Source organism: Brachyistius frenatus, unplaced genomic scaffold, assembly GCF_029030835.1.
Source record: "Brachyistius frenatus isolate BFR_SWC_R1_liver_20210118 unplaced genomic scaffold, ASM2903083v1 Contig_22, whole genome shotgun sequence".
In the NCBI taxonomy this organism is placed as follows: Eukaryota; Metazoa; Chordata; class Actinopteri; family Embiotocidae; genus Brachyistius; species Brachyistius frenatus.
In genome coordinates, this window is record NW_027210621.1 from 53,417 (window position 1) to 66,306 (window position 12,890).

The window sequence follows — 12,890 nt, forward strand, 5'->3', positions numbered from 1 at the left end:
TGTTAGACATTTTTAAATTAACCAATGACAGTAAAGAGGTGGAGTTTTAGAGAGGTAAGGGAATTCACACAGTCAAACTGAATTGGCATCTGTAGCTGTCAGCGTCCTGTTCGTAAGTCTGTCGCGTTGGTTTTTAAACAACACCAAGTCTCTGAAACAAATAGACATACAAAACAGCAGATTGACTGTATGCAACCATATCAAATCGTAAGATAATAGGCCTCCATGATCAAACGACTGTTTCGTCTGCAAAGAACCAAGTCTCCGCATATATACTGTAATGGCCCAGAATCAAACAATGTCCATGCAAGCACTGTTCAGCAAACATTTAGGGTATTGTGTCAGACAGTCAGCCTTCAACCACAGAGCACACAGATCTTTGTAAGTCACCAAGTTAATGACAGCAGTCAAAGCACAAGTGGAACATATTTAGCTAGCAACTACCATGCTATTCAATTTTCCAGCTTTTTCCAGTTCAGCTCCACTGGACTCCCCACAAGTCTTCTGTCTCTCACTTTTCTTATCTTACCTTGAAACCCTTACCACAGAGATTTACACCTGAAACAGCAAACATTTGAACAGTTATTAGGTTTAAAAACTAACAGCAAAACTCCCTGTATTCATTTCAAATTAAAAGCCCTCTGTCATTTCATACATAGTTCAGCCATATACTCGATTTTGAAAAAGTCTTATTATTCTAACAATTGAAATGGTCATCCCTTTGATTAAATGAACTTACAGCATGCTGTGAACATCAGAAATATCTTCAGGTATTTTTTTAATTCCCTGTAGAAACTCCTAACACCTACACTGACCCGATATCCCATTACAGTGCACACACACACACAGAGAGAGAGCAAATTTAAGTGAAATAGAAACTGAAAGTGCTTGATCATGAAATTAAAAAGGGGTGGAGAGAAGCAGGGGAGTGGTATGGGGAGAACAGCAGATAAAGGACATCTCACCAAACTGGATCCCAACAACCAGATGAAAGTGAGTGAAACATTTCTTTTCCTTGTGTGTTTTCCACTGTTGGTTTCTTTAGATGTACTGTTTCCTGCTAAATACGATGTTTTCTCCTGTGCACACTGGATTAAGAAATCATGAGTGACAGGGATCTGAGGTTGGTAGAAGTAGAAGCCTTTTGCTTCTGTCAATTTGTATTATCTCAGATCTAATCAACAGACCAATAGGTGCATATATATGTCACTTAATGGTACATTTACCTCATTGTTGCTCATTGCATTGTGGTTCAACTCCAAAACTCTTTGAGGAGATTTGAACAAAGGCAAATTGTCTGTTTTCACACAAGTCAAAATTCATGTTTGATATGGTTATGGTTTATCACCTGATGCGGTGGAACCAAACTCAGTTTTAAACTCAGACTCTGTTTAGTCTTGTAACACGCCTTTTAGTTGTGAATTTATAGGCTAACAATTACCATATTGATGAAAAATAATCCTCAGCATACTTACGCATGCTGGCTGCTACGACAATTCAAGATTTTCGACACAGCTTTTCCTCGACACTTCATTACTTTCGATTATGCGTATTGCATGACTAACCACACCTGTCAGTAAAGTAACAGCAGCTGTGTTTCTATTAACAAATGGAAGAAAAACACTGATATGGCAATGAGCCAGATGTGCAACAAGTCGCATTCTCCAGAGAGAAGTCACATTTGGAAAGAAAGTCCCCTTTGTTACCACACACTTCTGGTTTGATCATTTTTACTGACTGACTATAATGAACCTTCTTTGTCACTAGATACACATATAATAGCCCTCATGTGACAACCGATGATGATGGTCTCTTTTAAATCTTCAAAGAAATCATGAAACACAACACTATTACTCTCTTGACTATAACATTTCAAACAACGGCTCAGACTTTATTATAAAGGCTTTGAACACATTTCTGGGTGAACTGACCCCTCACACTGATTGATCGATGCATGTGGTTTTATATAAAAGCTCCCTGACCTCCGCTGACTGTTCCTTGACAGATGCTGTCCCTCCGAGATCAGTCCGCTCTCATCCCTCAGCCTCGTGGAAACTTGCCAAAGGCGTGTGCTGCAGCCCTGGCCGCCATGGCGATAGTAGGCATCATGATTTTGTCCCCTGAAGGGTTATGTGGCTGGATTGCCATAGCAATACTCATCCTAACCCTTGGCCCTCTGCTGCATGGGCTCTGTCTGTTGCCAGAGGAGCTCCTCTTCCATTCAAACACAAGGTGAGAGAAAAGGCGTAGCTGTGGTTGTATGTGTTGCAATCACACAGGTCTTTTCAGGCTAGAAATAACTACAAGTAATGTGAAAGGTTTGGTCATAGCGATGAATCCTCGAATATAATCTGACTCAGCAGTTTCCCTCAGTTTTTTTTTTTTTTTTTTTTTTTCAAAAAATGTTAGGGTCTTTTAGCTCATTGTTTTGGTTTTACAACCTGAAACCTCTCTATTTGGTTCACTCTCGCTGCTCTTCATTGGCAGCAGGCAGCTGCTTTAAGTGAAAACACTTTTGTGCATTACCTGCTCAGCACCAAACAGAGGACAGACAAAATGAATTAAATAGTGAGCAGCTAAAGGTATTCCCTTCAATTGATGGTGGAGACCAAAAATACAATGAAGACATATGCTGCCAAACCCTTTCTGTTTGAAGATGTAGACGCTGTAACAGTATGTTTGTAGTGTTAATTACTGTGCACAACAGTGACACAGTGCAGACATGATAACAGGGACAACAGTAGCCTCCTCCTCTCTGTGATTTCACCAGGTACCAGGGCCAAGCATGGCTGAGCCGCATGCTGCAGGCCTGCGGTTTGGGGGGTAAAACAATGCTGGCTGCAGCGCTGGCCGGCCTCATGCTCTACGTGACCGTCCACCCTCTGCATCACAGAGACCAATGCTGGAAACTCCTTTTGCTGGTCTCTGCTCTTTACGCGCTCGGCAGAAACCTGGGAATCCTGGTGAGGTCCGGACTCGTCACACAAACCACACTGTCACTCCTGCACAGGACCTTCAGTGTCTTCCCATGCTGCCATAATTCTCTTCATATGGACACAGGGAAAACATTTGGGTGTCAAAGAAAACATATTGGAAGAGATCAACATCAGGAAAAGGTCATAGTGAATAGAAAACAGGCTGCAACATACAAAAACACTGATACAGCCCTTTAAATCAGCATATGAGACTCTTACTGCTGACTTTAACATACAAATGAACATCTGTCACATTCAAGCCCTCCAAACAAGTTCACACGATGCTGTTAAAGGCCCAACAGTAAGAACATCTGTAAGAGAACATTGTTTATAAAGCAGCAACATTTGTCCTTATACTGAACACCTCTATGTACACTTTCAATCACATGAACTTAACGAGCATGTTTCCAGCACTGTTGAGCTAATACTTGTAACTTACCCAGTATCAGGTCGTTCAACCAGTCAGCACACTGCAGGTCTACATTTGAAGTGAATTCTAAAACTGAACTCCACCTTTTTCCTCAACTGGACAAATGTTCTAGAGAGAATGTGTATTTCTTCACATTCCTGATAAATGAATTCTCTTTTTTTCTTTTAATTATCATAAAATTAATCATCTGAAAGATTATTGTCTCTTTCCAGCTCAGAGCAACATGGCAGAAGTGAAGAATAGAATAAGACGACTTCACTTGGGAGAGACCAGTCTCTGTCCTGAAGCATCAGTTGATTAGAATCGATATGGCATTTCTGGAGTAAAAATAGACTCAAAATATGTCTTCATCAGCGAGAATGACCACCGCACTCACACTGTCCTCAAAGAATCGCAGTATAATTTTGACCAAGGCTCACTGTTCCCTCAGACTCCTTATATAAACTGGGAGCATTACAGATTCAAATCCAGCTCCTGATTTTGTGTAACTGTCTCTGTCTCTTGTTGTTGCACTGAATTCAATCTAAAAATATATTGGCCCTACATAGGAAAGGGCAGCTTGGGTGCAGGGATGCCCTTTTCCTTTGCCTGACACCTTTTGGAAGGTGTCAGGTGGCTCCCTGGCAGAGGTAAGTTGTTGTGACATTCTTCTGGCTGTTTCTGTGGTCGGTGTGCAGGGTCCGTCGGAGGTGGAGGTGTCAGACATCTGTGAGGGGAGGCAGATGAATGTGGCCCATGGCCTGGCCTGGTCCTTCTACTTCGGCTACCTGCGACTCGTGCTGCCACGTCAGTAACATCAAAACACCCCCACACATACCATGGACATTTTATTTGTCCTTTTTTCTTTCAAAATGCACATTTGAGCTTGAGTACCTGTTTTTACAATATTTTAGTAATACTAGAGATGTGACTGAATACAAAAACAATTCCACAATTCAACAATTCCACAATTCAACAATTCCACAATTCAACAATTCAACAATTCCACAATTCAACAATTCAACAATTCAACAATTCAACAATTCCCATATAAACTAGGAGGAAAAAAAACTCCCCATAAAGGGAGAAAACCCTCAGACAGAGGGAAGGAAAAACTCCCTTTTAACCCTCCCGTCGTCCTCGGGTCAAAATGTACAGCTGTGTTCAACCGAGTTCTATTTTATTTCTATATTTTTATATTTTTTGGGATCATTGGTGATCATTCTTTAAAGAAACCCTCACAGCCTCCTTGTCACCAATGATCCCAAAAAATATGAAAATATAGAAATAAAATAGAACTTGGTTGAACACAGCTGTGGGTAATTTTGACCCAAGGACAATGGGAGGGTTAACAGGAAGAGACCGCTAACAGAACCAAGCTGAGAGGTGGGCGGCCATCTGCCTCCCACGGTTGGGGTGAGAGGAGAGCAGAGAGAGAAAAGGACAGCATAGAGAACGAAGACATGAAGTGTTGATGGGGCCAGTAATCGCAGGCCATGAAGCGACCTCAATGAATGTGTGTGTGTGTGTGTGTGTGTGTGTGTGTGTGTGTGTGTGTGTGTGTGTGTGTGTGTGTGTGTGTGTGTGTGTGTGTGTGTGTGTGTGTGTGTGTGTATTTTTGCCTCCCACGGTTGGGGTGAGAGGAGAGCAGAGAGAGAAAAGGACAGCATAGAGAACGAAGACATGAAGTGTTGATGGGGCCAGTAATCGCAGGCCATGAAGCGACCTCAATGAATGTGTGTGTGTGTGTGTGTGTGTGTGTGTGTGTGTGTGTGTGTGTGTGTGTGTGTGTGTGTGTGTGTGTGTGTGTGTGTGTGTGTGTGTGTGTGTGTGTGTGTGTGTGTGTGTGTATTTTTCCATCCAGACTTGAAGGCTTCCATCGCAGCTTTTTGTGCCACACATCAGTCCAGTAGTCCCGTTTGGGGTCGCGGCTCCAGGAAGCTCCTCATCCTCATCCCTCTTAATGCCAACATCGCACACAAGCTGGAGGACGAGGACGACAACATCCATTTCTATGACAACCTGCCAAACGTCCAGATTGACAGGGCAGGAGTCCGCGGGCGGGTCTTCAGGCACAGCGTCTACAGCGTATTGGACGAGAATAAAAAGGTAGTTGAGAGGATGAAAAATAACAGTGTGACAGATTTTAATGAAGGTTTGTCTCTGAAGTGACACTGATGCAGGTTAGAGATAGTCAGTGACCTGTCTCAGGCGATGTTTAGAGACTCCTTCAGGTTCACATTAGTCATATTCAGTCAATAACAGAACATTTGAGAAGCTGCCGTGTGAACGCTGAAAGCTGCCTGTCCAGTAATTCAACGTCAGCGTCAGCCTTCTTGTTGCCAGTGTGAGTTGAAAGACTCAATGCTGATGTTTTCTTTGGTCACATTTGTAAAGATCGCACAGCTTAAATGCAGCAGTCACAAAGAAGTGACAGACTCGAGGGGCTGTTTCAGTATATATATTTATTCAATATTTTAAGATGTGCACATTGATGTGCTCTATATTCAAGGTGTTTGATGTTGCAAATCTAACACCGACTGAACCGAAAACCAGCTCTGCAGTTCAGTCGAGGGAAATGAAGTTTGGGGTTACATGAAAGCATCTTGAGTTTCATGGAAGTCCAAAAATAGCCACAAAGTGATTACAAGAATTATGTTGTGTTGTTATTTTACTGTTATAGACATCACAGTAAGACGATCATGAATGTTTGTAATACTTAGTCCAGAATTGTATTTCAGTTCATTTTTAAGGTTCTTGTACTTTATACTACCTTGTACTTCTACTAAAAGTGTAGATTTTACTTCATTACAATTATCTGACAACAACTTTACAGTCTAAGACTTTTCATAGAAAATGACCTTAACTAATGGCCGTTTTCATTGTAAATAAATCTGATGACCATTTTCTTGATTATTCAAATAATTTCTCGTCTATAAAATGTGTAACCACCTGTTTCAGATATATCCTTTAAAAAGTAGTTTATTTAACTCAAAATGCCAAACACACTAAACACATGGTGAAGTGTGTGAGCAGGAGAGAAAACAGAAGTTTGTTTGCCACAAACAAACTAAGAAGGAGTAATAATCAACTTTATTTGAATGGTTATTTGAATAGGGTGCAGCAGGCCATGATCTAAGGATCAGGTGACAACAGGTATGAGCAGCTCCGCCTTCCAGCTAATTGTCAGTATGTGCAAAACAAGCAGCAGACCTGCACCAGCAGAGTGGGAGGAGTCGTCACAGGTGTCAGAATAAATATCCATCTCGCATCCCAGGGTCCGAGGTGACATCTTCTAACGTCTGGTTTTGCCCGACTATCGGTCTAAACCCCAAAGATATCAAGTCTACAATGAAACAGAGAGAAGCAGCAACTTGTCACATTGAAAAAGCATCCAAACAGAGTCTGCCTGGAGTTTTGGGATTGAAATATGACAGTCATAGTATTTATATTATAGTTATAATAATTTTCCTGTTTTACCTCTATTACAAGTATGATGCACTTCTGCTTTTGATTTGATTTTTGATTTTGATTTGATACACTTTATTAATCTCCGAGGGGAAATTTCTTCACTACAGCAGGGGGGCTCTCAGGGGGGAGATGCTGCAGCAGGCTGCCACTAGCGCGGCGCCAGGTAACCTGACCTGAGGTGCATGTTTTTGGATGATGGGAGGAAGCCGGAGAACCCGGAGAGAACCCACGCAAGCACAGGGAGAACATGCAAACTCCACACAGAAAGGCCCAGGACCCGATTTGAACCCGGAACCTTTTTTGCTGTGAGGTGACAGTGCTAACCACTGCACCACCGTGCTGTCCTTTTAAATAAACCTGCCCATTAGTTGTAATTATCTCTGCTTTAACTAGCTTGAACATTGCTGCCTACATGTCAATCCATCTGTGGTAATATTCCTGTGATATATAATATATAATTATTTTATCATTTTTACTTTATTGTATTGCTACTTTTATCTTTACTACTTTTAAAATACTGCCGATGTCTTTGTTCACAGCTTTTTAAATTGAAGTAATTCAAATGTGTTATCATAGATTATTGCAATACAAAACAAAGTTTTGCTTCACTTGTTGTAAACTGGAGAAACAGTGTGATTTGTGAAGCACATTTTAATCATTGATGTACTTCGAGATGTCGAATTGAAATACTCAGAAGTAGAGTACATCACTGTGTTTGTTTCCCTTCAGTAGCGAAGCATTAGTACCACCTCCTGGTTGTACCTGAGAACTCAGCAGTGGAGAGCTGATCTCTTAAAGCCTAGTAACAGCACCATCTACCTGTTAAACAAGATAATCAAACATTTCTGAAAGCAGTGTCACAAGCTTTTAAAGGATTATCTCTCCAGGAAATGTATTTTCCTCTGGGTGACTGTTATTGTTATTGTGTGTGTGTGTTTGTGTGTTAACAGGCCCATCACTGTGTGGTGGAGTATGCAACGCCACTGCTGACGCTCTACAGCTTGTCCCAGGAGAGCAGCGCTGGTTTAGGGGAGCCTGAGCGCCGACAGCAGGTGCTGCTCTTCCTCAGGACCCTGCAGGACATCCTGGATCACTCGCTGGAGTGTCGCAACCGCTACAAACTCATCCTGCTCAATGGTAGGCAAGCAGTTAGTGTGTGTGTGTGTGTGTGTGTGTGTGTGTGTGTGTGTGTGTGTGTGTGTGTGTGTGTGTGTGTGTGTGTGTGTGTGTGTGTGAACTTTGGAAACACCTCGTGGCATGACACAGGCTGCTTTTAGGGGGATTTCAGCTTTTAGCTTATCCACTTCGCCACAAATACTAACAATCAGGATTTGTGTATTTAGAGATGCTTTTGAAATTTATGTGTTTTTAAAAGGTTTTGTCCGGTGCAGTCTAAAGCTGAAATCAAGTATGAAGGTCAGAGTATCAGTTTTTGGGACATGTCTGGGTTTGGTTCAGTTAACTGGAGCCTCATGTGAACTTTTTGTCTTCATGATGTCAGCGAGAAACTTGAGCTGTGTCCCAAATGACATACTTCCCTTTCAGCACCGACCGGAAATAATCTCAGCATATGAACACATCACCCGCCAAAATATCTGTAGCTTTAATTACTTGACCCAAGTGTTTTTGTGCCCTGTGTTAAACACAATCAATAAACACACTGATTCTTATCTCCAGCAGCAGTAGTACGTGTTCAGGAACAGTGACATCTTCTAAAGACGCCTGAATCTGAAAATTCTTTCCGTCGGTGGCCCCGCCTCTTCCTCTACGTAGTCAAGATGGCGACCGTTTAGGGTGGAAAGTATCCAGCGTTTCACACTACTTTTTTGCATCATCCTGGTACTTGTAGTGCACTGCATGTTTGTGTATTTAACGCACTCATACATTGAAAATAGTGAGTGTTAGTACACAAGTACACCATCTGGAACACAGCAACAGTGTCATCACACAAAGGCTCCTCCAAGTTCCTCAGTTATTATTGTGTTTGTAAGATAAACTTTTAAAAAGAAACGAGCATAAAGAGAAACATAGATCATATTTTGTTTTTCTTCCTCTAGACGAGCATGAGGATGACCCTCACTTCCTGTCCAAGGCCATCCTCCGGCACCTGGAGCAGCAGGAGAAAGAGGAGTACTGCCTCACCCCACCGCCTCAACAAGAGATGGCAAGCCCATTTCCGAGCGCCCCGCCACCTACTCTGTCCATGGAAGTTGAGAGGAACCACCAGCAGGAGCCAATGAGCAGGGAGCCCACGCTCATGATCAGCCTGGAGAAACCTCAGCCTCTGAAGGGACCTGTGGAGAACTCCCACTGTTTCTACAGGGAAACATAAACACTTGTTCAGGCCCTGGGGAGAGAAGGACGTGGACACACACAGTTCGCAGCACTCACTGTATAACTGTTCTGTAATATTCTCATGTCCTTTTATAGAAACCTGACAGATTAGGGATGAAAACAAATTAGTAAACCACTTGACATATTTTGATGTCTGAACTAAAATTTTACACACAGTTTGAGAGAGAAAAATATGCGTGTGGCTGAATTCAGATCAGAAGATATTAAATAAACACAAACCTGTGCTCAGAGGAGGTGTTATGTTGGATGTTCTTGTTCTCTATCATTAACAATTAATGATCTGGTCAATGACTGACGAGCTGCCTGACAAGTGACAGGAGAGACAGATTAACCAACACAGAATATATCATTGTCAAACTGACCTACTGTATTCAGTAACTGTCGGGGTGTAAACGGGTGTACAGTGTGGGTTACACATTCAAACAGTATGTGAGCAGCGGAGAGAAACCTGCACAGGTCGTAGAGATGACACCTTGTTTTAGAGCTGTTTTAGAGGCGTCGCAACTCCAAGGTCAGAGTTCAGTCATCCTCCTTCCTCCTGTCGAGAACAGGACATGATCTTCCCATCCAGTTAATACATCATGAATTAATAGAAGAGCAAAGGCCGTATGACGTCATGTTCTCTGTTGTTGCTGCCTTCGCTGCATTGTTTTATATACTAGTACAGTAAATGTTTAGACTCATGCAAATCTTGCCGTAAATTTGTATGAAGGAAGTTGCATTAAAATAAACAGCAGGAAGTGTGAGAGTGTCACGGGGTGAAAGAGGGTCCATACGTATGAAGAGAAAAACTGCGGAAGAAAGGAGAGTTCAAATAAAGACGTGGTGTTGGACGGAGACGAGGCAGGACGTGAGAGAGAGAGAGAGAGAGAGAGAGAGAGAGAGAGAGAGATGTGTTACATGACCGTATAAACAAAAGCAGCAGTCAGAGGACACCTGGTACTGAGCCGGTTTATCTGCATCTCACATGCACACACACCTCATGACCGGGAGCGCTGCTGCTGCTGAAACTCCTCTGTGAGGTTGCGTCAGATGTGTTTACAGCCTGTTTGTTGTTTGGACAAGAGGTGAGAAGAAGGACAGAGAGATCTGAGACAAAGCACGATACTGTTCTGGATCTGAGCAAATAAATCCTGTTACACAAATATTTACTGCTTTTGTCGTAAGAATTGTGTTTATAACCCACCGGCCGTCTGAAGCACCGTCAAATGAAACAATCTGAAAAGGAGGACGTCTGTTCGTTACCCCTGGACAGAGCCGGGCTTTACGTTTCCCCTCACATGACAGTTCAAAAGTTTTGAAATGGATGTTGGAGATTATAGGAATTCAATAGCTTTAAAGTTCACCTGCTCGGCTGCAGACTGCAGGAGCTGTGATAGTCCACACCTGATGCAACAGTCGAGGTCAGTTTGACACCTTTGATAACAATCAGAAAAAAAAAAGTTAACAAAACAGAAACTGTCAGGCTGCTTTGGAGTGATTAAAAATGAAACTAATAAAATACAATAATCTTTTTCTTTTAGTTCTGGCTGTTGAAAACTGTATAATGATTCATAATGAAAACTACAGCATAAAAATTACATTAAATTATAATTGGAGTCTATAAATTATGAAGTCATTAGTTAATTGCTGGCTCTATGAACAAATAATTAGTTGTTATATTGGATGAATCTGTTTGAGTTTTAGAGTGAAATATAAAAAACAAAAGTACAATATATTTTTTTCAGTTTCATATTATTATAAACCAAATACATCTGGGTTTTCTCTTCTTTTGAATAGAAACAGTACAAAACAGTAACAGGGAAGTACGTCAAAGGTATCAGTTTTAGCTGAGGCAAATTTAATCTATAAATTTGATAAGAACAGAACCATTAATACTGTAAATAATGAAAACGGCAATGAAAAGACTGTTGATCACTACTTCATTTATTCTGTGACACTACACAGAAGTCATGGCAGGCTATTTTCTATTATAAGGTTAAGACCTTCATTAATCTCAAATGAAAGAAATCACTCATTTCAATCCATCTCCACATTGTTCACTTTAATATAAACTAACTTTACACAGCTCAAGGTTTTTGCTGTGGCGAGCACTCTGAGTGTGTTTGTGTGTCAGTATCGTGTCCTCATTAACTGATATTAATGTGTGTATTTTCATCTCGTTGTTAGATAAAGACTTTAAAAAATAAAACACACACACACACACACTCATGGCTGCAGACATGCGAGCTGTTGTTGTGGCCACAGTGATGGATGGCTGCCTACCAGCGACGTGCCAGACCTGTTTCCCACCGAGACAACGCTGCATCCCAAGCAGCTGACATCAGCTGACACACTGATGCTCATGGATAGTGGATGGAGGATAACAAGGGCATTGTGACTGAGTTTACACACAACAGGACACTGGCTGTAAAGCAAATGAAGGATGGTGAATAAAAGTGATGATCTAAACTAGTGATAAATGTTCATGAGACACTCGAGGGGCTCACATCAAACCTGGGACATCAGCACTCTGAATTTATGCTAAAATTATGGTTTAAAATGTTACATCTACTACAGCGAAGGTTGTATTCATGTGGAACTGACAAACACGGAGAGGGCAAATCTGAAATAGATAAATAATTAATAATTAATAAGAAAAGAAATATGCTGCGTGCACAAAAAAAAGAAAAGAAAAGACAAGTGAATTATGGTTTGGTAGTTATCATATACTGTCACTTCACACGGTAATTCCCGTGCAGCTCCCCAGAAAGTCACTTCCTCCTTGGTGGCATTTCTTTTGAATGACATCTTATCCGAATACGATTGTTCGGCAGCTATGATGTGCCAGTAGGGAGATTTCCCAAGGAGGATGAGTCAAGAGGAAGAAGTTAACTTGCAGAAGAACCCACTCAGTGTCTGCTCTCACGTCATGTCATGAGGGGGGATTTAAATGGACAAAAGTAGTTGGTTTATGTGTGGTGTGTAAACTGTGCTGCCCAGATGACCAGGTGGTTCAGCTAATGTCACTATTAACCCTTTATTATCACTTTTTGTTCACTTAGCCCACCACCAATCTAAAGCTGCATGTTTCTCTGTATTAAACTACAACAAATGTGTTGTCAGTTGTCCCGGATGTATCACCAGGACCACATCTTTGCACTTCTCTTTTTCATGTTACACCTTCTTAGTGTTGCCAAATTGCTTTACCATAACATAAAATCATCTTTATTAAAAAGTCAGACAAAAGACAAAGAAAAGGTATGTCTGGGTTCGAGGGTTCAGACGACAAACATCCTAAAAGTTATCAACAGAATCTGAATATCAACTTTAAATCTGATTGACAGTCAGTAAACGGCTTGTCACAACAATGTTGATGTCATTTTTCTGAGCATCTTATGTGGCAGTGGTGGTCGTTACATTAATCTTCAGTCTTCTGGATGGAAAGGAAAACCGAGTTCTGTGTTTTTTGGAGACACTTCCTGTGCTGGACCAGGTGTGTGTGTCTGAACGGTGTGTCAGACTGTTACTCACCTGTGAGTAAGGCAGGGTTCATCATGCCACCATGTCTATACTTGATGTGCTCACACACACAGAAACACACACAGCTTCACGAGATTCTCGTGTACAAACCCTGCGGAGAGTTATTAAAGTTAAGGTTTATTGGAAAGTAACATAAAGATGAGCTAATGTGATATTTT

At 41.5% G+C, this 12,890-nt stretch overlaps 1 protein-coding gene across 1 annotated transcript; it reads left to right on the forward strand.

The window, feature by feature from the left end:
- Positions 1-933: 933 nt before the first annotated feature.
- On the forward strand, positions 934-9,440 carry sting1 (stimulator of interferon response cGAMP interactor 1). The gene is made up of 7 exons (XM_069696686.1): positions 934-993; positions 2,006-2,232; positions 2,771-2,963; positions 4,083-4,191; positions 5,249-5,493; positions 7,806-7,992; positions 8,913-9,440. The coding sequence occupies exons 1-7, from the start codon at positions 934-936 to the stop codon at positions 9,185-9,187; spliced, it is 1,296 nt and encodes a 431-aa protein (XP_069552787.1). The 3' UTR covers positions 9,188-9,440.
- Positions 9,441-12,890: the final 3,450 nt, after the last annotated feature.